Below are 21,350 nucleotides of genomic sequence, written 5' to 3' on the forward strand. Positions count from 1 at the left end.
AAAATTGTGAAAAGTCCGTAAGTGAAATGGAAAATTCAGCGCCAAAAATTGATTTTTTCAGGCAATAGATATATAGAATTTTGTTGCGCTAGGACGGGTGGGTTTGTGACAAGAAAATTCCCTTTTTAACATAATTTCGAACAAGAAATTTCAAAATGCTTTCCTACCATGTGTAACTAACCAATAAGATTTTGTATACAGTTATTTCAACATAATAATCATCTGATTACGTCTATTGTATATATTCCGTTCATTTTATTTATTCTATCCATTACTACAAATACCGTAACTGTGTACATAGTAATTTACGTAACTGGGTGTATTTGTTATTCAAGTTTATCGAACATATAAAAAATGTATAAAATTTACGGTTACCTCAACTTGAAATATTTATTTTCTTATACCCACCGTACGATTTCATCGATATACCTGTTTTCTTCGATTATGAAAACATCTGCTTCCAGATGCTGTACTATATTTGTAAAGTGACAATCGTGGGATTGTAGGTAATTGAATTCCATTGAAAGAAATTGGTATTTCAAGGTATTTATTTGAAAATTAATCAATAATTGGCAAAGTTGTTATGCAAATATTTACTAGTTGAACAATTAAGCATTGAAACGGATTTATTGATTGAAATTAGCTTTCAAATTGGTGACATTATAATGATAATTTTATTTAAATTTTGAGGGTGAATTTTTAGTTGAAGAGAAGAACAAAAAATACCATTTCAGTAGTCGTGCCAAATTTTTCAATATCGATCTGTCAGACCAGGGTTAAATAAGTCATCAATTTGGTTTTCACTGCTGAAGTTTTTTACGGTTTGATCACAATTTGAGCTAATATAATTAGTTATATATCTATTGGCGCAAAATAAGATCGAAATGCTCATTTTTATTATAACTAAATGTACAAAAATCAAATTGAGTATTGTTTCGAATTTTGGACCTTGAACTTTCAGATACAATAAAATTACAGTATTAAGTATTTAATGAACCAAATTATTCCATTACTCCTTCCAGAACAATACTAGTGAATGCATTTCTAATCTCTGATTACACTTGTTAATCATTTTTAGAGAAGTAATATGCATCTATGCTTTCCAAAGAATCACCTTCATCTCTGTCTCTCGAATTTTTTCTGTAATTCACCACTTTCCAGATTAACTATATGACCCGATTTCTCAACATCGAATTCATGAAAAACCATTTCTTCCACTTCATATCATCACTTTTTACCTAGTTTAGCAAAAACTTGATCCTCTCCTGTTCTTTCCGGTGATAATTTTCAGTTCAAATGAATTGCTTATGAATATTCAGGAAAATAATATAATATCGTGAAAGAAATATATTTGTACATAAATTATCTAGGAGGAAAATATATGCTTCAATAGTCACCCCGGTCTAAGACCGATTTGTACTAAACCAGAAACACACGACTAGTTAAACTACCTCTGAAATACTTGTAATGCACTGTTTGGAACGTTCAATGTAGTAATGAATGAATATTACTGGAGTTTTTTCCCAACACCAAACCGTTATTTTAACACCTCGACACATGTTTCGATCACCAAGTGATTATCTTCAAGAGAAAGATTTTTCTCAGCATTTTATCAGCAATTTTCTGCCAGGCCTGGTCTTGGGCACTCCTATTATAATAATCAGCACCATTAAAATCCAATGAGGATGAACACGGAGAAACACGTGGCGAGGCGAGCAAAGAGACGGGGCGAGGGCGACCCCCCACCCGCGCCGCGTGATTTCTGTAAACATTGGATCATTTCTTAGCATAGAAAAGACGCGGAAGGGTCAAAGATCCGCGCCTCGTCTCTGCCAGACGTCCGTTCTGTGTGAATTGGGCCTAAGGTACAGTTAGGAAAGCACGAATCACAAGAGCTTCGAGTTTTCATACCACAAATTATGAATACAGTGCCAGTCCTTTCTGACAGACCCTTCCGTACTGACCCCACACCGTACACCAAGAAAGGCGATCACCGCTCCCTTCATTTTTCCACCAGTCATCGTAATTATAATTTTGTTTTGTTATATTTGAGCAGATCCAATTCAAATTTTCAAAAAAATTTTATGGTAACTCTTCGCGTTCATTTATCAAAACTTTGGTTTCACTCCCAATAACGTACCCTCTCTTTCTTGAACATAAAACTAAACTGACTGTATTTATATTTGTAAATATCCATCTGTAAATATAACTAAATCTTACAGCCGCAAGTGCCCGGCGGGTACATCGTCCCCTACTATGACCAGAACACGCCGATCCTCATGGCCCAAGGCGCGGCCATGCGTAATGGTACGCCGATGCGGCTCGTTAGCCCCGCGCCTGTTCTCGTGCAGCCTCAGGCCAACAGGCAGACACAGGCGGCTGCGGCAGCAGCCTCTCTCTATTCCAGTACGCCGCAGAGCCTGTACGGCGCCAACGTCAACACGTCGGTGAATGGAACCACGCTAGGAGGTAGGTTTTTCTGCAGAGTACAGAAATTTGGAATGGAATATCGAAGGTGTCTGTAGAGGTGCAGTCTAGGGATGTATATGAAGTTTTTTGACGAGATTTTTACGTCAAAAGTCTTAGATTTAAGTGTCAGTTTTATTTCATTGTACCCTTCGCAGTTCTGCAAGTTTTATCTTCTGTATAAAAACCGTAGTGTGCGACTCTTACAAATTTTTCGACTCTGCATGCAATCTCGTTAACAGCCATGAACAGTACTGGCTCATCATGTGTGACTCATGCGTTATTTTTTGTGTATATCAGTGTCCAAAATTCGGCTACTTCATTACATTTCACGGTTATGTTTTTTTATAATAGAAAAGCTATGTTAAATACAGGTTGTAAGCATGTTTTAACTTATTTATAATTGATTGAAACCTGAGATACAACCATTCAAAATTTTACCTAGAACAATGTCACAACTTTAATTCGCAAAAATTTGAACTTGATGTTCGTTTAGGAAAAATATGAAAATGAATTATAGTCTGTCCAGAAATATTCTCTCAACGAATTGAATAAATGAATATATAAAATTTATTCTTGAAAAATCTCATTCATAACAAACCAAGTAACTAATCATTTATATACGACAAATGTGAAATTATGTCCAGTAGTAACCAAAAAATTCTACAACAAAAGTAATTAGTTGAAGGGGATTGAAAAAACATTATTTTTTTGAGGGCGGTATAAATAGGCCCCGGCGTCAAGTCACAAAACCCTGAAGCGTGTCTCTCAGTACTTCTTGAAAATGGCTTTAACGAAGCCGAAACGTCGAACAATGCATAACTTTGTGTGCGGTTCAACCCGAAATTCAGATGTTGAAATTTCTAACCATTTTCTAAAGTACCTATTTGTATAGGTACTTTTCTGGTGACGTTTCGAAGACTTCTTCATTATCAAAGCTACGATCAATTTGATGTTATCAGTATCAATAATAATAATATCAAATTGATTTGAATCAAAAGACGAATTATAATTTTAAATTATAATGTTTTGATTCAAATAGATTGGATAAAGAAAATGGATAGTCTTTATAACGTCACCAGATGATACATATTTATTTTTATATTCAAAATTTTATAAATTAACGAAACTGACAAATTAGATTTGTTTTCAAAAACTAATTTATAGACCTGTAGAAGGTAATAATCCTAAATAAAAAACTATTTTAAATATAAATTGTTCTTCTCACAATAAAATATTTGAACAAAATTAGTTTTCACGATATTTCAATTATCTTCGCATCATACAAAATATATCATTGGAAAATGTATATCAATACCCCCAGTCCGACGACCATTATATTATCTTTAACGCAAGATAAGAAAAACCGTCGTCTATCGCAAGGCTCATTAGCGGCGTCCTCAAGGGGCATAGCGGGTAGAAATATCTCAGTGACTTTGTGGATCAATTGCAATGCCACTTGCTTGAGACGACTATGTTGCTTTCTTTGGTGTACCGGCATGTTCGCATTTCTGAAATTCTTTCACTCTTAGACAATACCGAATGGACTATAAGTAGTTCAGTTTAACGAAAATAAAAGTATACAGTATAGGTATTGTCTTTTTCAATTTTATGAAGAAGGGAGGCTTCAATTTTTAAATTGTGAGGTTAATCTTGCTTTTGTGTAACTGCAATAAAAATGTTTCCGAGCAGTATGGTGTGGCCAATCATACTCATAATATTATGCACTTCATAAACAAAATAGTTGAATGTCAACTTCATAATATTTTAAATACACCATGGGTATTTATTGCATTTCAAAATGTATAATGTACACTTCGAGTGAGATTTTCTATAGATTAGCAAAAAAGTATGTTTCACTCAACCTTGAACAGTGCTGGAAGAGCTGAATTTCAGTCATTTAAACTTGAAATTGTACAGAAATCTGACATAATAGAATGATTTCTTGTCGGAATCATGTACAGGGTCAAAAACGTACTATAGTGAATCCGGTAGTAAATTTTTCTTGAATTGTCATATGATTTTTAGACTCTAGAAAGAAATGTCTATGTGATACTATCATAAATTTCAAAAGTTTGTATAAATTCAACTAGATATATTACTTTGAATTCTAAATGTAAGGACTTTCATTACCTGAAAGTGAAGAACCCTGTATGATTTATTTCGCTTCTTTATCATTTACGTCAGTGATTAGAATATAAATTGAAAACAACATACTTTTAGTAAAGCTTAGTTATTAAATAAAACATTAGGAATACTTCCTATGAAAGGATGAAAATATATACAATTTAATTTGTTTTGAAATGATTCGAGGAGAAAAAAACAGACATACAAGACTTTTTTAGCGTTCAACAAATCTTCAGTTCCTAGGCGATCAAATATATTTTGAATGCAATATTTTTTTAATCTGCGACTTCTACAGACACCTTCGAAATCACCTTTTTTTTTTGTAAATAATCTGTATGATTGTACATTTTCATAATAAAATGCGCTTTATTATATATTGTTTCACGAAACGAGAATGATACAAGTTTCTACATCGAATAACCCTTCCTCAGCAGTAGAAAACTTATATCTCGAGTCGCTCGTTAATGTTTCGACAAACGCGACTCGTTTAGAACAACAAATAACTCTATTATCTATTCTTGTCGAGCCGAATTCATAACCTTGGTGGCTTTTGAATATAGATGTGCCTGCAAACCAAACAATTTGCATCGTAAAACTTCATTTGAATTTTCGTCGGAAACTTTGGCTATAAATTTACGTTCTGTTATACATTCCATTCACCGTTCAGTTTTCCATTTTCTCGAAGACGACTGATTTCAATAATAATGAATAGAGTTCAAAGATTACATTGTTGGAATATAACATTGTGTTCGAGTTACAAGTAAATTTATGGCGTTCGTTCGTGTAGTTACATTTGAATTAATATTCCAACTGACGAAGATGAGATTTTCCACTAGTAAATACGGAGATGAGAATGGACTTGGGAAAATGTCAAGATACGAGGGTCGTTCTATAAGTGCTTAAAAACAATGAAGAAGTTCCGTTTCTGGCTGTTTCGAACCAGTAGAATTTCGCTAGATTTTTAAAATAGCTTCTGTTTGTGCGGTTATCTCCTTTGACGAAAAGCTTTCCCTGACGAACCATTTATTCAAGTTTGAAAATGAAAAAGTTAACTGGGATCCAAATAAGTTGAATAAAGGTGGATGTGGCCTCTTTCTGTTGCAGCTATTTTAAACAGTTTGGCTTTGATCTCTCTTTGGAGTCTTTGAAATATGAGTGTTTAACCTCCGCTCTAAACTCGCTCATGCGACACATAAAAAATATTATTCTTCAGTCACTGCCTCTTTGGCTCACAAGAGTTTTGTCGTCCGTCACGTTGCGACATAAATTTCTCCTGTTTGTCAATAAAAAATATACAACACAAATTTGATATTTGTTGAAGATGTCAACTCATTGACTGGTCTATTGTCAACAGACTTCATTTCAAGCTGAAACGCGACAAAAAACGCTTAAACCAAAGTGCAATTTTCATTTAATTTTGAAATATTAGTATTTTATAGTCTTTTTTTTGTTTTTTTTTACTGTCAGAAAAGTAAACGGTAAAGTGAATAATCTACCATTTTCGTCTTTGTTATACCAGTACATATTTTCACAGATACACTAATGACGTTCATAATAATTATCAGACTAAAGGAGCTGAGTAGTTCAACATTTGACAAATTGCCAAACAAAATGGAAGTACTTGAATGAATGATCATCAATTCAAAGACAAATTAAAACATCTACTACTCTATTGTTTTTCTAGCATCTATGAATATATGATTACATCGTTTCCATATATCTACTAATATGTCCTATCATCTGTTCATATTGAGGTGAATTTACCTTTCAATATGTATTTTTGTTTGTACATTTTCTGCCATTTTATCATCACCTTGTAGTTGACGTTACAAATCGGGCTAAGAAAATTATTTCTACTTTTAATAATCTTCGATATTTAATTTTTTTTCAATTTCTTGATCCCTTGGACGTAGACCTTTAGTAATTTCAGAGAAAATTTGAACGGTTTGATAAAATATTTGACGAAACATGTTGTGTATAACAAACACATCATCTTTCCGAATTGATCTACTTTCTAGAACTATGAATATACTCATTTGTATTTTCAACTGTTTTGAAAATTATTACTGATCTTCAAGCATCAGCTTGTTACTCTCTGGGTAGTGCACAACAGATTTATGCGTAGTAGACTACTGGCTGGCACCGACATAGTGCCCTCAAATGTCAACTGTAATCTAATCCCAAGTAAAGAGAATTTGATCCTTCGGGAGGAAAAAATACTGAGAGCAGATAGCTGATGGACCAAAATACCTTAGGTTCCTATGCAGGTATATACAGACCTAGAAGATTGAAGATACATAAAACGATACAAATATTCTTGGACAGTCAAGCAACTTTTCAAGCACTTGTCTCTCACCAAGCAATGTCCTTGGTAGTAAACTTAGGAAAAAAGATTCTCTTCAATAGGGCGACTCAACAAATTGTCCGAGAAATTGTCTGTGGTCTGAAGTAGATGCTGATTGCCTTGCAGATGAAAGATGCTGCAAGCGTTTTCATCGGACCAAAACCTATCATTAGCATCGCCGGAGGTTTTGCCAAACAAACGCTGAATAAGAGTTTTAGACTCACAGTGAAATCTATCAGAATTCCTCAAAGTTTCTTAAGCAATCGTTAGATTATTACATTAGGAATGACCTACGTTATCTAACAGGCTTACTTAGACCGTCACCGTCGTCTTGATCAACAAATGAAGAGATTTGGGCTGTTGGAATTCATTTGGTGTCATCTTCGTATGGAGTCACATCGTGTGACGGTAGCTTGATTTTCGCTGTATCGGTTTGCCAGAAGTATTTTTTTAGATGTTTGTCATATTCTTCTGCAAATGCTTGCCTCATGTGATCCTGTGCCAAACATTCGCATAAAACATGATCAGTTCTTCCTCTCTTGCATGGATTATAAGCTAAGGTCGCCATTATACAACTTTTTTTTCTAGCTGTCTTCTGAATAAACAGTACCAAGTGAATGGCCTTGTAATTTTCTAAGACAATTCCTGATTTATTGAAGCAGAACTTTTTTTTATAGAGTCTCTCTTCATAAAGGTCTTCATGTGTGTTTTCCATTTTTCTAATACTATTTCTGGTTATTATTATACTATTTCTGATTTAGTCTCGTGTTATAGATTTTGGTACCTCCACAGGCCCTACTTCATATGGAATTTGATGATCTGTCACACTCCCCAGTCTTTTTCTTGCCTTTGTCAATCTCTTCCGTTTCTAGTTTTTCACGAAATTTGCAGATCATCAATGCCTCATGATTTGAGTTCGTCAAAAAAATGTCACAGTTCTGGTATCTGAAAATATCAGTTTCATTACTCTGATTTTACCAGAGAAGTTCTAATTCAACCTATCAATTCTGGAAATCATTTTCTCATTTATAACCTGTGTTGCAATACAAACTGGGAATATACCAGTATGTTACTCATTTATTGCAATCACTTATTCCAATCGTAATAACTTGTTTTCAATTACGTTAAAGTAACGAGCGTTGAACATATTAGCCAAGTGCAGACGTACATCTAATACATCTTCATTGCTTTCCATTGTCTGGATAGTATTGTTAATGGAACAATCAGTTCTTGAAATATTTATTGATCGCATATATCCTGACATAACCTTTAATCTTTCATCGAACTGTCAAGTAAATTATTTAGCAGTGTTTGTTATTTCGTGTTTCCAGACTTATATATCTCATTTATAATAATCACAATAAAAACACGAATATCGTTCTCGTGATATACAGAGAGTTCTAAAATTACGAATCCAAATCGAAAATTGATTTCCTTCACAGTAAATGAACTTGAATTTCAATATAGAGTTTTGGTTTTGAAAAATACAATTACTTATTTGATATAAAATTCCTTTTTTATCGCTCTCATGCCAATAAACATTTGAAACATATGTCAGAGTGATATAAATCAACGAAACGTTCATGAATATGGTGATTGCATTTATTATGTGAGGTGTTTAGTTTTAAATTTAATAGGAAATTTTGATCGTAGATGAAGGGAAAACAACACATGATTTGGCTCATAAGAGTACTACTGTGGTTACCAAGACTTTTCAACAATCTCATCGTTTCATTATTACCGGTTGTTAATATGTTTATAGATAAAATCATATTTAAGGCTTAGATGTTTACATGTAAAGCTAAAAAATAAGCAATCTTTGGCATATAATACGGATTTAGGAGCTCCTCAAGGAGCTATTTCAGTCCCACTGACTGCTCTGTTGTTCATATATTTCATACCAAACCATGTAGGTTACAGATACCCTAGTATCACAGGAACTCTTTAATTGTTGATTTATATAAAACCATTCTGAAACGGTTCCATTGCAAAAACCTGAGAAAAAGTGATAACTATCAGGTTGAGTTGAATAATGGTGGTATTAGAACGTCAGATGAAATCAAATTTCTTAGTTGGAATCAATTATCAATGAATCTCAGATGTTCAACTTTTACCAAGCCATATATTTTCTGATATTCAGTCGTGACTATGAAGATTCATTCGTCTATGAAGATTCATTCGTGGTGCACTGTTTGAAACCTTTGGTGAAGTAATAAATAGTACTGAAGTTTCATCCCAACACCAAACCGTTATTAACATCTCAAGACGTGTTTCGATCACTAAGTGATCATCTTCAAGAGGACAATTAAACTCCAGTAATAAAGATTCATACAAATATTTTCATTCCCATAAAGAAAAATTATACAAATCTTCAAAACTCAGATTTTTCATATCCTACTAGCAAAGTGGCTGCAGCAGATCAACAAAGACTACATTGTTGAAAAACTGCTTCTCCTACATAGAGTTTAAATTTTATAACTTCTGGCTGATGTGAGAAATGTAAAAACAGCAAATATTTTCAAAACGAACTGAAAGAATTCCTAATCGAGATTTTTCAACCCATATAATAAAATACACACACAAATCCTTTTGTCCATGAAATATTTGTGAAGAATGAATCAATTGTTCAAAGTTGGTCGCAGGGCAGAAGGTATTCAAGCACTTTATATGAAAATATTTTTATATATTTTGTGTGTAGCGGTGCATCTATTTTATCTTGCACTTCATCTGGCCTCTATTTACTTTATTAATTGATGTTTTGGAATCCCATTGCCTTTCTGTTCTGAATTTCCGCTTTCACACAGCATTTGAGTTTTTTGAAAGTATTAAATAGTTTTTACAGGACTTACGAAAGATTGAAAAAAAAAATGCCCAATGTTGAAAGTGGGCCTATATACACTTTTAACAATTTTTTACAGTGTCAACGAACAAAAGAATTTGAAACTCTGTATGTGTGATATTTGTAATGATTGCAATATTTTTATTTTTTGAAAATTGTAATCTATATTACTTTTGTCCATGCGATCCACCGTTCATCCACTGACGATCACATTGTGATCTGGAAGGAATTAATAAATTCATTATTATCACACACTTATATCATAACTAGGAATTTTTCATTCCTTTAGTATTGCTACAATCGCCACTTGTATCATTCTCGTTTCCCCATAATTTTCACACATGATCCATTAACCTGGTGTGTACTAACTGTGACTCGGTGTATGGGTTAGGTGTGGCCCAAGGTGTGGGTTCGGGACTGTTTCAAACATTACACGCTGCACCGCCATCTGCCGCATTCGGTAGCTCTTCATTGGGAAATATCGGTTCATCAGCCACCACCACTTCTTTGCATACAGGTAGGAGCTAATCATTGCTAATTGTAACGATGTGTAATTATTGTGTGGCCCCGCCTGCCTTTCCCAGTTCTCTGTCCTTTCAATCCAACCAATTCCGGCATCCCACCGATTTCATTTTTGTGTATATAGGATAGGAAGTATGCAATGAAATAGTTTTTGAGAAAATATCAATAGTGTAAAAAAATGCTGCTGAAAGTTGATTCGTCGGTAAAGTCGTGAACATAATTCATTTGGATCAAGTTTGTTTATAGATTATATTCAAGTGTCACTTTATTGTAATGTTTTCACTAAACAGTTCACAACACGTATTTCACTAAACAATAGCTTCCTGACTGATAACCACTGCACAACAGCATTTTTACTGCATGGAATGTTTTTATGGATCTGGCTACATTTTCTACCCCGATTCTAAATGTATACTTAGATTTTTGCTAGTAGCTCTACTTTTTGAGATACGAAGGGTAGCTATTTTTATAAAAAAAACATGATTTTCCGTCATAAACAATTTATTTAACTATCTGATAAGAACAAAACTATCTTTTATGTGACTTTCTTGAATGACTTGGACTGTTACAACTATTCTGGATAATCCAACAGTAGTCAGCCATCATATTTTCACTCCAATAGCCCTGGTAGCGCTCCTGCATGGTACCGATATCCTGATTGAAGTGTTCTCCCTGCTCATCGCGTTAATCTCCAAGATTTTCAGAAAATCGATGAAGGTGGCTATGAAGGAAGGGCATCTCAATGTCCATGTCAGGTCAGGAAAGTGGACAGACTTCTTATTTCCCAAAAAGTTTTTTACGAGCCAAACAAACTCATTCCAGAAATTTTTTCAGAGGTTGAAAAACTTACATCGTTTATTAATTTTCTAATTTGTGGTCCATCGAAAATTCCAGCTTTTAACTTCTCAGCACCCAATTTTGGAAACGATCTGGATATATACTGAAAACATTCCCCCTCTTTGTTTAGAGCCTTTACGTACTGTTATCAATCGTAGTTTGATGTGTAAAGGAGGTGATATTATACGTTACTGAGGTACTACAGTGGGGTTTATTAAAACAGTAGTCAGTCATCATACTTGACTTGTATGTATGTTATCAAATCTTGCAAGTTTAATTTGACCCTATTCCCGGTATCTGATTGACCTGAAATTTTGCATGCTGGTCCGGTACTGATGACAATGCATGTGAATCATAAACGGGACCTGATGCTGCTGCCAGTATCAGCTCCGTACGAGATATCTCCTCAGCGGTAAATAGCAGGGACAAGAAATTTTGTATATCCACCATGAAATAAATGCCACATCCCGGGTTGGCTTCAATAAAAAAAATATATTTCTAGAAAAAACATTAAATCAAGCTTTTACCTTTTAATACCTACTTCCGAACTCTAAAAAGAAGACAATAAATGGTGTAGTAGGATGTAAAAACCCATATATATTTGCATTGTAAAAAAAAAATAAACTATTCGAAATTAACTGGGACTCGGCCACGTAATAATGACGCCATCAATGAAATGAATAGAGTAAGAAATATAACAAGCTAATTCTTCTTCTAGGAGGAGTAGGTACCTACCTACTTCTATAGAATATAGTTTATCCTACTAATAGTTTTCTCCGTTCCTTAAGTTTTTCTGTTGAAGGACTCTCCGGTGTTATAGATGGACTTTCGTATTGATCAATAACTATCGATTGAAACTGAAAAATATAAAATAAAATAATGATAAAAAAACCTTTAAATCGAGCTTTTATTTAAGTGTCCTAAAAAGATCAAAATAAAATTTTAAATCACATTAACGACATTCATTTATGACTTTACAGAATTGAAATTATAATAAAAGCTTGTCGCGATGCCTAGAAGGAATCTCTACATATTCAGTCAGATGAAATTTAAATAAAGAAACATTCTGACAAATCAACTAGGTACTGCAATTCATTTCAAACCCGATAAATCCTATGTATGCAAAAAAGTTATTCAAGGTTAAAGTTCCACATTTTAAGCATTCACGGCACTTTTATTTAATTACAAACATTATGAATTGCTTACAAGTTTAGTAGGTGCCTATCTAATTACAAAATTTCAATTACAAATTGAAATTATCGCGACAACCTTTTATTATAATTTTATCATAATTTTTTTACATTAAACTTGCCTTGTAATAATTCGTGTCTAAGCGGCCAATCTTTTCTGGTTCAATGCTCAATTTTAGCTATCCTGTCCCACAAGTAAATAAAACAAGTTTTTTTATCTCATATTCTTTATGAATTTTTTCACAAGATAAATTGTAATGTCGGGCTTATTCTTGAAACTATTTTTTTTTTTTCAAAGTATCTGTTAAGTAATTCTGTTCAAAGGAAAACAATAAAGATGTATAAAAGTTATTAGACTTTGCTATCCATAGATTGCCTAAATGCTGATGCCTGTTAGGGTATGCACAAACAAAAATAACTTTTGGTAATTATATAAATAATAATGAGTTATTCTACTTTGGACCACCATACATACATGGTCTTCCACCATGTCCACCAAGTATAGGAATATTCAATACAATTGAAAGGAAACATCACCTAAGTAATATTGTGCTTATTGTTTTCAACTATTATTTTTTCTATCTTCACGCCCCGAAATTTCCCAACTTTTCCAAGTCGAAAAAACAACAAGTTGGAAATTTTGTAAAATTGTCACTTCAAAATTTGTGGACTGTTGAGGACTGTTCTCTTACTTGGGAGAGATTAAACTTTCTTAAAGTTTTCAAACAACTCAGAATTTCAAAGTATGGGATCTCCATGTTGGGAAATTCCAACCTTCTCCTGGTTCTTTCCCTTTTCTTATTACCTTTCCCTTTCTTTTCTCTCATTTTTATTTTTTTTGCTTTTTATTTAATTTTTTACTATTATTTTTTTTTATCTTCACGGCCCAAAATTTACCAACTTTTTCACAAGTTGAAAAAGCAGGGGGCTCCCCCAATTCCCCCCCATGGCGACGGCCCTGTGTACTGTATCTTGCCTATCTCCTAAATGACTTGTTTTGCTTGCCACATTCACGCCGCTTTCAGTGTATTGGTATTTTTTACTAGACGTTCAAAATGAAAATATGAGTTATTTTCTTAGAACCGAATTTATCATTTCGTATAGGTGTGGCCGGATATTCACGACAAGAATACCGTAACACGCAACAAATTTCTCTTTCAATAAAAAAAGTAATACGTTTTCATGAATAATTTTATTCCCGAACTTGCGTGTAAAGCTGATTATTTCTGTTTTTATTGGTGTTTTTACTATCTTGCAATTAAATTTAAAAAAAAAAGCAGTTTCTAGTTTTATTATACAGGCTAGATATATAATTCTAAGAATGTATGTATAGGTAGAGGATCGATATGATCCTTGTGAAAATATGTAAAAACTGAATGTATATACAATAACATTGTGTGTGAAATATTTTTTCAGGTACTGTACAAAGTGTTTTTGATTTTTCCTTTCATCTTAGAATTCTCTGCATGTTTCTAATTAGATTTAAATTCAGGGGTGAACTGATTTATCAAACTTAAATGAGCTGGCCTTCCCCACACAATAACATTGTGTGTGAAATATTTTTTCAGGTACTGTACAAAGTGTTTTTGATTTTTCCTTTCATCTTAGAATTCTCTGCATGTTTCTAATTAGATTTAAATTCAGGGGTGAACTGATTTATCAAACTTAAATGAGCTGGCCTTCCCCACACAATAACATTGTGTGTGAAATATTTTTTCAGGTACTGTACAAAGTGTTTTTGATTTTTCCTTTCATCTTAGAATTCTCTGCATGTTTCTAATTAGATTTAAATTCAGGGGTGAACTGATTTATCAAACTTAAATGAGCTGGCCTTCCCCACACAATAACATTGTGTGTGAAATATTTTTTCAGGTACTGTACAAAGTGTTTTTGATTTTTCCTTTCATCTTAGAATTCTCTGCATGTTTCTAATTAGATTTAAATTCAGGGGTGAACTGATTTATCAAACTTAAATGAGCTGGCCTTCCCCACACAATAACATTGTGTGTGAAATATTTTTTCAGGTACTGTACAAAGTGTTTTTGATTTTTCCTTTCATCTTAGAATTCTCTGCATGTTTCTAATTAGATTTAAATTCAGGGGTGAACTGATTTATCAAACTTAAATGAGCTGGCCTTCCCCACACAATAACATTGTGTGTGAAATATTTTTTCAGGTACTGTACAAAGTGTTTTTGATTTTTCCTTTCATCTTAGAATTCTCTGCATGTTTCTAATTAGATTTAAATTCAGGGGTGAACTGATTTATCAAACTTAAATGAGCTGGCCTTCCCCAAGTTTTTCATTTATAAACCGTAATTTGTACAGAAAAGGAAAATATAAAGATATATTTACGATAACGTATAATTTCTGTTACCCTTTATAATTGAAAGTTTCATCATCAAATATCCTAACATTTTTGTAAAGGCCGAAATTTTTTCGCAACTTCAACAACTTTTATATTTAATTAAATTTCATGTACAAAATATAAAAACAATTGCTCAACAATTGTAATGGCTATTTCAAAATATTCAAAATGATCACGTAAAAAACTAACAGGATACAACTGAAAAGAAAAGTAATACCTCACAATATTGCTACGATGTCCCAGTATAATATACGCCTTTTTTTCTACTTAATTTTTTTATTCAATTCACGAATAGTGTTGGTAAACTTGTTTTAGTAACGATGAGAACTTCCTAATTATTCTTAAAAACGTACCATTGAAGTAAAATATCTTTGAAACATTCGCGGCCAGGGATAACTGTGACAAAAGTATTTTCCGAGATTGTTGGCCGGTAAAATATCAGTGACGGCATGCACGCAGTGCTCCAATTGTCTCCATATCACAAACTACTACAGTACACTACTGCACCTGTAATGAAACGTCAGCCACAAAAACCTACAGTCCGCGACCAACAAACCCGGAAAATAGTTTCGACACGTCCTCAAAATGTTATCTGTAGTATCCCAGTAACTTTTCAAAATCTCAATGAAAATTTTTTATGCAGATAATTTTGCAGGCTTGGGCTTGAATACGACCACTACAGCACGCAGAGACTCGTTCGATCGCAACACTTCGGCCTTCTCGCCCTCTCTTGAGTACAGACAGAAATGGCCGACATCGTACAACATCGGCAGCAGCCCGAGTCCACTCACGGGCAGCCTGACACCTCCGCCTACAATTCCGCTGCAGCTCGGCGGTCTCGTCAGCTCTCGAGTGTTGTCGGCAGCTCCCGGAGCCGAAGCGAAGTACCGGAACTCGGTAGCGGCCGGTCTGAGTACGCCCACGGCGATTTTCGGCTCGACAAATTCGCTGTTCACGAAGATTAACTCAACTTTGACGACGGTACCCACCGCGTTGGATAAAGGACCTCAAGGACGATCGAGGTTGTTGGAAGATTTCAGAAATAACAGATATCCCAACTTGCAGTTAAGGTGAGTTTTCGAAATGGAAAGAGTTGGTTCGATATAGATTGCAAAATTCTTAGTTATTATTTGAATGAATTGATTCGAACTCCCTGCTATCAACACAATTCCGACTATCAATCTCAAAAATATCCAGTCCAATCAACTCCGATGAAGATTCCAAATATTATTGATTTAAATAAAAATTTGGCAAAAGAAAGTTGAAATATAATCAAATAATGAAAGGTGGATCACAATAAATTCAAAAATTACCCTTCTCCTCTTTAAAAACATTGACAGATACGTTTTATCAACATTTAAATATAATATAAAGAACGAAAACAACAACTTGATAGAGTCAGCGAAATTACCTTTCAGTTTTCCAAATTCACCTGCAACTTGGTAACAGTTCATGATTTTGTTGGAGACTAATTCTGTGAACTTCAGCATCATGGGTTTATTGGGTTTCCTTCCATCATTTTATAACACCCATTAGAACAGTCTTATACCCTTATTACTTTTTAATGTCGTGAGTAACAATACTGACTACATTTATACAGACAGATTTGGTTGGCTTTAAAAGATGGGATGGATGTATATGTCTTTTTTCAATTAGAAATGATGAAAATATTTTCAGTTTATCACTGGAAAAAATAGCAAAGAAGCCAAAATTGGTACAGATAATTGAATAGAAATGCTTGGAGGTCGATTTAATGTATACTATCCATCGTCATCTTCTTCGTCGTCGTTAATAGATTGGTGCAGCTTCCTAGACAGACACAGGCTCCACCGCAAGCAATGCTTGCTCTTTAGCAGCCACACCGTACACCACACTTAGTTATGCAGTGGGAGAATATTGTGTTGAGAATGTCTTCTGGTACCAGAGGATCGTTAGTGGTGACGGATAATATCACTTAGTCTTTTCCCATGACACATCCTCATTGTGTGGTAAAAGGGGTTACTCGGCCACAGTTGTATCTATAATAAAGTATCGAGATCACCCCTATTTTCTATTCAAAATGTTGAGTCGCTGGCGCTTTATAATATATTTAGTGCTAAAGGTTATACTAAGGACTTCCTTGAGTATGATCTCAAGAAGTGCTGTTTTGTTGCTCCTCTGGTATGGAGAAGACTTGCCAAGTCAGACATTGACCTCAACGAAGACCACAAGAAGGCATTGTATCTCATCTTGTTGAGATCTGTTGTGTCTCGAGGCACCTGGAAAATGCTTAAGGATAGTTTCTCTCAATCCTCTTGAATCTTCTTTGATGACTATAAGGCATTTGGAAGGAATTTCTGGAAGAAAACTTTTCCCATGAATTGCGGAGGTAGTGTCACATCCAGAAAAACTGGAGAATCAGAATCTTATCCGCAAAGGGAAGCTGTTGAAGGCTACAAACAGAAAATCATTTAGTGGCTTCATAAAAAGGATACTTGAGCAGTCTGGTGATACCAACGCAACAAGAAGGACTATCAAATCCATATCCTTCCTATGGGGAGCTACGTCCGAATGTAGAAGTGCTTTAGTGCTTTCTTCATGACACCACTTACGATGGAGACATCCGCATTCCGTGCATCATTTCTTTTATTTAGGATAAAATGTTCCTTCTAAATTGTGATGATCTTATTTATGTGGAAATTGATATCAACGGAACTTTTGGTGATCCATCTTCTACTCAGCTTGTTTTGTGTTTTCTATGTCACTGTGACCATCAAATATCATCCCACACCTGTCACCATAATGTCTGAACGTATACTGCTCGTGAGGAGATGATTAGTAGAGCAGAGTTTCCATTCAACATGGTGGAAAATAAAACCACCTTCTATGGTATTGATGGTTTGTGTAAAGTCGTGTTTACCCTTTGATTGTGAAGCATCATAGAAGGCTGATTTTTTTCTATGTTCTTTTATGCATGTTTCAAATATCCTTCCAGTGTGTCGCATGTAAAACATTATCTGAACGATGTATACCTATTTCAATCATTATTGTAATTTGTTTTGTAACCTCAAAATCGAACTTTTTAAACTCTTTTTCATTTTCATATTTTGCTGAATGGCAAAGTTTTCAAGTTATTTATGAAAATCATAAAAAGGAACCTTTGGAGACTTTCCCAAATAAAAATTCCACACCTACCCCCAAGCACTTTCAGACTCTCTTTCATATGTTCTAAAATTATAAAATCCTTTACATTACAAAAAGTAGTTGAAAAAATCAAAACCGCATGTTATTTGCCATAGATGCATAATGATTAATAGGTGTTGTTACAGGGACCTCGCGAATCACATTGTGGAATTTTCTCAAGACCAGCACGGATCCAGATTCATCCAGCAGAAATTAGAAAGAGCGACTGCCACTGAGAAGCAGATGGTCTTTAACGAGATCCTTTCCGCAGCCTACAACCTCATGACAGACGTGTTTGGAAACTACGTCATCCAGAAGTTCTTTGAGTTTGGCACACCAGAACAGAAGACCACTTTGGCGCAGAAGGTTAGAGGCCACGTGTTACCGTTGGCACTACAGATGTACGGGTGCAGAGTTATACAGGTATGACGGTTCGATTTTGACATGATTTCATTTACTACAAGAGCATATATGCCTGCATTTTTTTCTGTCACAGTGTCACATCAGCTTCTAACTGATACTAATGATTTTTTATGTAAACGTGAATTCACAATTTTCAATTTCAATTTCAAAATAAGTAAGTACTTAGCTACCAAAACAAAAATGCGATCCTAACCTCCAAAGTGATTCACTACGTAAAACAAAACCAAGGCCATTCCAACATTTCTTCATCACAATGTTGCATCGATTTGTGAGGCTGCTTGAATTTATTTTGTCGTGAGATGATATTGAATTGAATTGTATGGTATAAGGGGTAATTATGATGTGCAAGAAATGTTTAAGGAAAGTAACGTAATAATTTCATGAGAATTAATATTGTATCCATTTGAAAACCTTTCCAATTACCACACTATTTGTGACCATTTTTTCGGACATTGAAATGACTATAGTAAGGTAACCTTAAAAGATAGATATATACCACTGCCGAATTTTCTGTAGACCTATAAAGGAAGAACAAAATATAGTGAATTGTTTTGTTATATCTCAAAGAGATTAGGTAGTATTTACATTGAAGGCTTCCCGTCTTCGCAAAGCTTACAGTGACCACCGGGGAGACTTTGATGTATGAAATATAGTGAGAAATGTTCTTCATACCAACTATTCTTGCACCAAATATTCAAAATATTACTTTCTGACTATGTTGAGAATATCAAATAATGATAACAGTGATGACACTGAGAAAAGGAATTTTCATTAAATTGATTGTGTTGATTCACATAATCTGTTTACCAAATCTATAAATCCATAAATCTATAAATCCACCATCAGGTTCGCAAAGAAAATGTATTACAGTAACAGAATCAGAAAATTAACTAACAAAATTAAAGAGACTTGGTCAAGACAAACAAATTCTGTCTGTTTTTTTCGAATCATTCGACTCACATTTTTCGTATATTCAAACTTTATGCCTTGATTACTTTGCATATTTATTTTGATGGTATCGTGTAAATCTGGACATTATATTTGTAGACACGCAAATTGCATGTGATCACTCCATCTATCCGGTTTTGATGATCAAAGTCCAGTCAATTCTCTCTAGATGAAGACTGTATGCTCATTGTTAAAAATCTATAACGTGGAATTGAATTTCGACTAAGTCTGCATTGCAGATCCTCCTACCTGATCAGCTCTTCGATTGTATTGGAAACATCTTATCGATCAAACTGAACCACAAAATACCAATCAATTTGTGGCATAATCAGAAAAGAAGCATTAGCGAGTAATAAGTAACTAAATTGCCAAAAAATGAACTAAAATACAACTGTGATTGACATACCACCAACAGTATACCTGTTCCCCCCATGCCCCCTCCCGGGTTGAGTGCCCTGTGGTAGAAGCTTCCCCCCCAGCTAGTTAGCGAGGAGAACTTAATACCCCACTCCATCCACCCCCGCTCTCCGAGAGGTCCTCAACTTACTGATGGGCACTTCAGCAAGATTGACATCTGACCTCTTTTGGTCGAAAGCCAGCCTTTAGGTGCTATTCTTTCTGATCGGTTAAATTATTTTGTCATGACTATTCCTAACTGAATTTTTGCATGGGGGCCCCCAAAAGCTAACCGGCGACTATTGTTTTAAGCGTCGAGCATTCCTCAGTGAATCTGAGAAAAAGTGAATCGCGCTCGAATTGTTCTGCGTTGAACCTACCTGGAAGAGAGTTTATCTGGTTAGTTTATGCTTACCTGAGCCGCCTGACGGCGACTCGCGGGGGTTGTCGTTGATTTTGTTTTGTCGGCCTTGGGTGTTTGTTCATTTCTCGAAATCTGGAGTCATCCATATTTAACGCATCGTGTAGATCGCGTAACGCTGGATTGTTGTGCGATCTGATTCTATCGAACACGCTTTCTGCGTGTTCTCTCATATACACGTCCACATATTGCGTGTCCAGGTCTAGGTCTCTATATATGTATCTATTTGGTATGTAGTACGGTGCGTTTACGGCGTCCCTTACGCTCGCGTTCATAAATGACTGTATCTTATTTCTGTATGTCTGTGCGCACTGGCACCAGGCAGTGCAGGCATACAGTATTATGGGCACGAGAACGGTTTTGATCATCAGCAACTTTATTTTCAACCCCATGTTGCTTCTGAGTCCTATGATAGGTGCCAGGCGTTGTCTGGCGTGTCTAGCCATTCCGATTCTCTGCCGTACATGAGACTGAAATGTTAACCTCCTGTCTAAGATGACCCCCAGGTATGTTGACTTTGTTGGTCCACGGAATATCTTATCCGTTGAAGGTGACGTTGCCTTCCGGTTGTACAAACCTGCGAGTGAACAGTATCGCCTGACTCTTGTCAGGAGTATACCTGTCAATAACATGGACCCATCAGAAAAACTAGTAATAGTGCAGACCAATCAGAACGACCCAGCAAAAGTGAGGACCAATCAGGAGTTGATCATTTTCACCTCAACATCGCCCCTACCACCATCTTCAACATCACCTCCTGAAATTATAAATATGAGTCGGTCGTTGCTTAGACGACCTCAGTCCTCACATTCAATGCATATACCACTGATGATGTCAGCCACAGTAGCAGACGAAACGTTTGGTACTTCAAGTTGCAATTGACCACGGCCTATCATTCTGGGTTTTGTTCTTTTTATTTGTGACTCCGCCTGTGAAAGCCTATGTTCCTATATAATTTAGCGGGGTTTGAATTGGTGTGAGCCACAATATACCCTCTTGGGTTGCAGTTGAGTGTCGATTAGACCCACTCACTTTGGTTACGTACTTAGATTTTACCATTTTCTTTTTTCTATTCATTTTAGAGACTGCAACAACGGTTCAACCTTGGTTGAAATTATTGTTTGTTTCTTTTGCAGAAAGCATTGGAGTCCATACCTCCAGAACAACAGCAGGAGATCGTGAGAGAATTGGACGGACACGTCCTGAAATGCGTAAAGGACCAAAACGGCAATCACGTCGTACAGAAGTGTATTGAATGCGTCGATCCGAATGCTCTACAGGTAATATCAATGTCTTTCTCTAGATTTT

At 35.1% G+C, this 21,350-nt stretch overlaps 1 protein-coding gene across 9 annotated transcripts in view; it reads left to right on the forward strand.

Annotated features, from left to right (window-relative positions):
* The window catches only part of LOC111517713 (maternal protein pumilio), a 402,140-nt gene that overhangs the window by 371,649 nt on the left and 9,141 nt on the right, over window positions 1-21,350 (forward strand). For 3 of the 9 annotated variants that reach the window (XM_074175054.1, XM_074175057.1, XM_074175061.1), the window contains 5 exons: window positions 2,223-2,469; window positions 10,168-10,293; window positions 15,336-15,762; window positions 17,989-18,277; window positions 21,179-21,322. In XM_074175054.1, coding sequence (XP_074031155.1) covers window positions 2,223-2,469; window positions 10,168-10,293; window positions 15,336-15,762; window positions 17,989-18,277; window positions 21,179-21,322 — 1,233 coding nt within the window. The remainder of the gene's footprint in view (window positions 1-2,222; window positions 2,470-10,167; window positions 10,294-15,335; window positions 15,763-17,988; window positions 18,278-21,178; window positions 21,323-21,350) is intronic. The other 6 variants (XM_074175055.1, XM_074175056.1, XM_074175058.1 and 3 more) reach the window with 6 other exon arrangements.

The sequence above is a fragment of the Leptinotarsa decemlineata genome, unplaced genomic scaffold (assembly GCF_025532065.1).
Source record: "Leptinotarsa decemlineata unplaced genomic scaffold, Ldec_3_MD MMD2_tig00000882_RagTag_RagTag, whole genome shotgun sequence".
Lineage (NCBI taxonomy): Eukaryota > Metazoa > Arthropoda > Insecta > Coleoptera > Chrysomelidae > Leptinotarsa > Leptinotarsa decemlineata.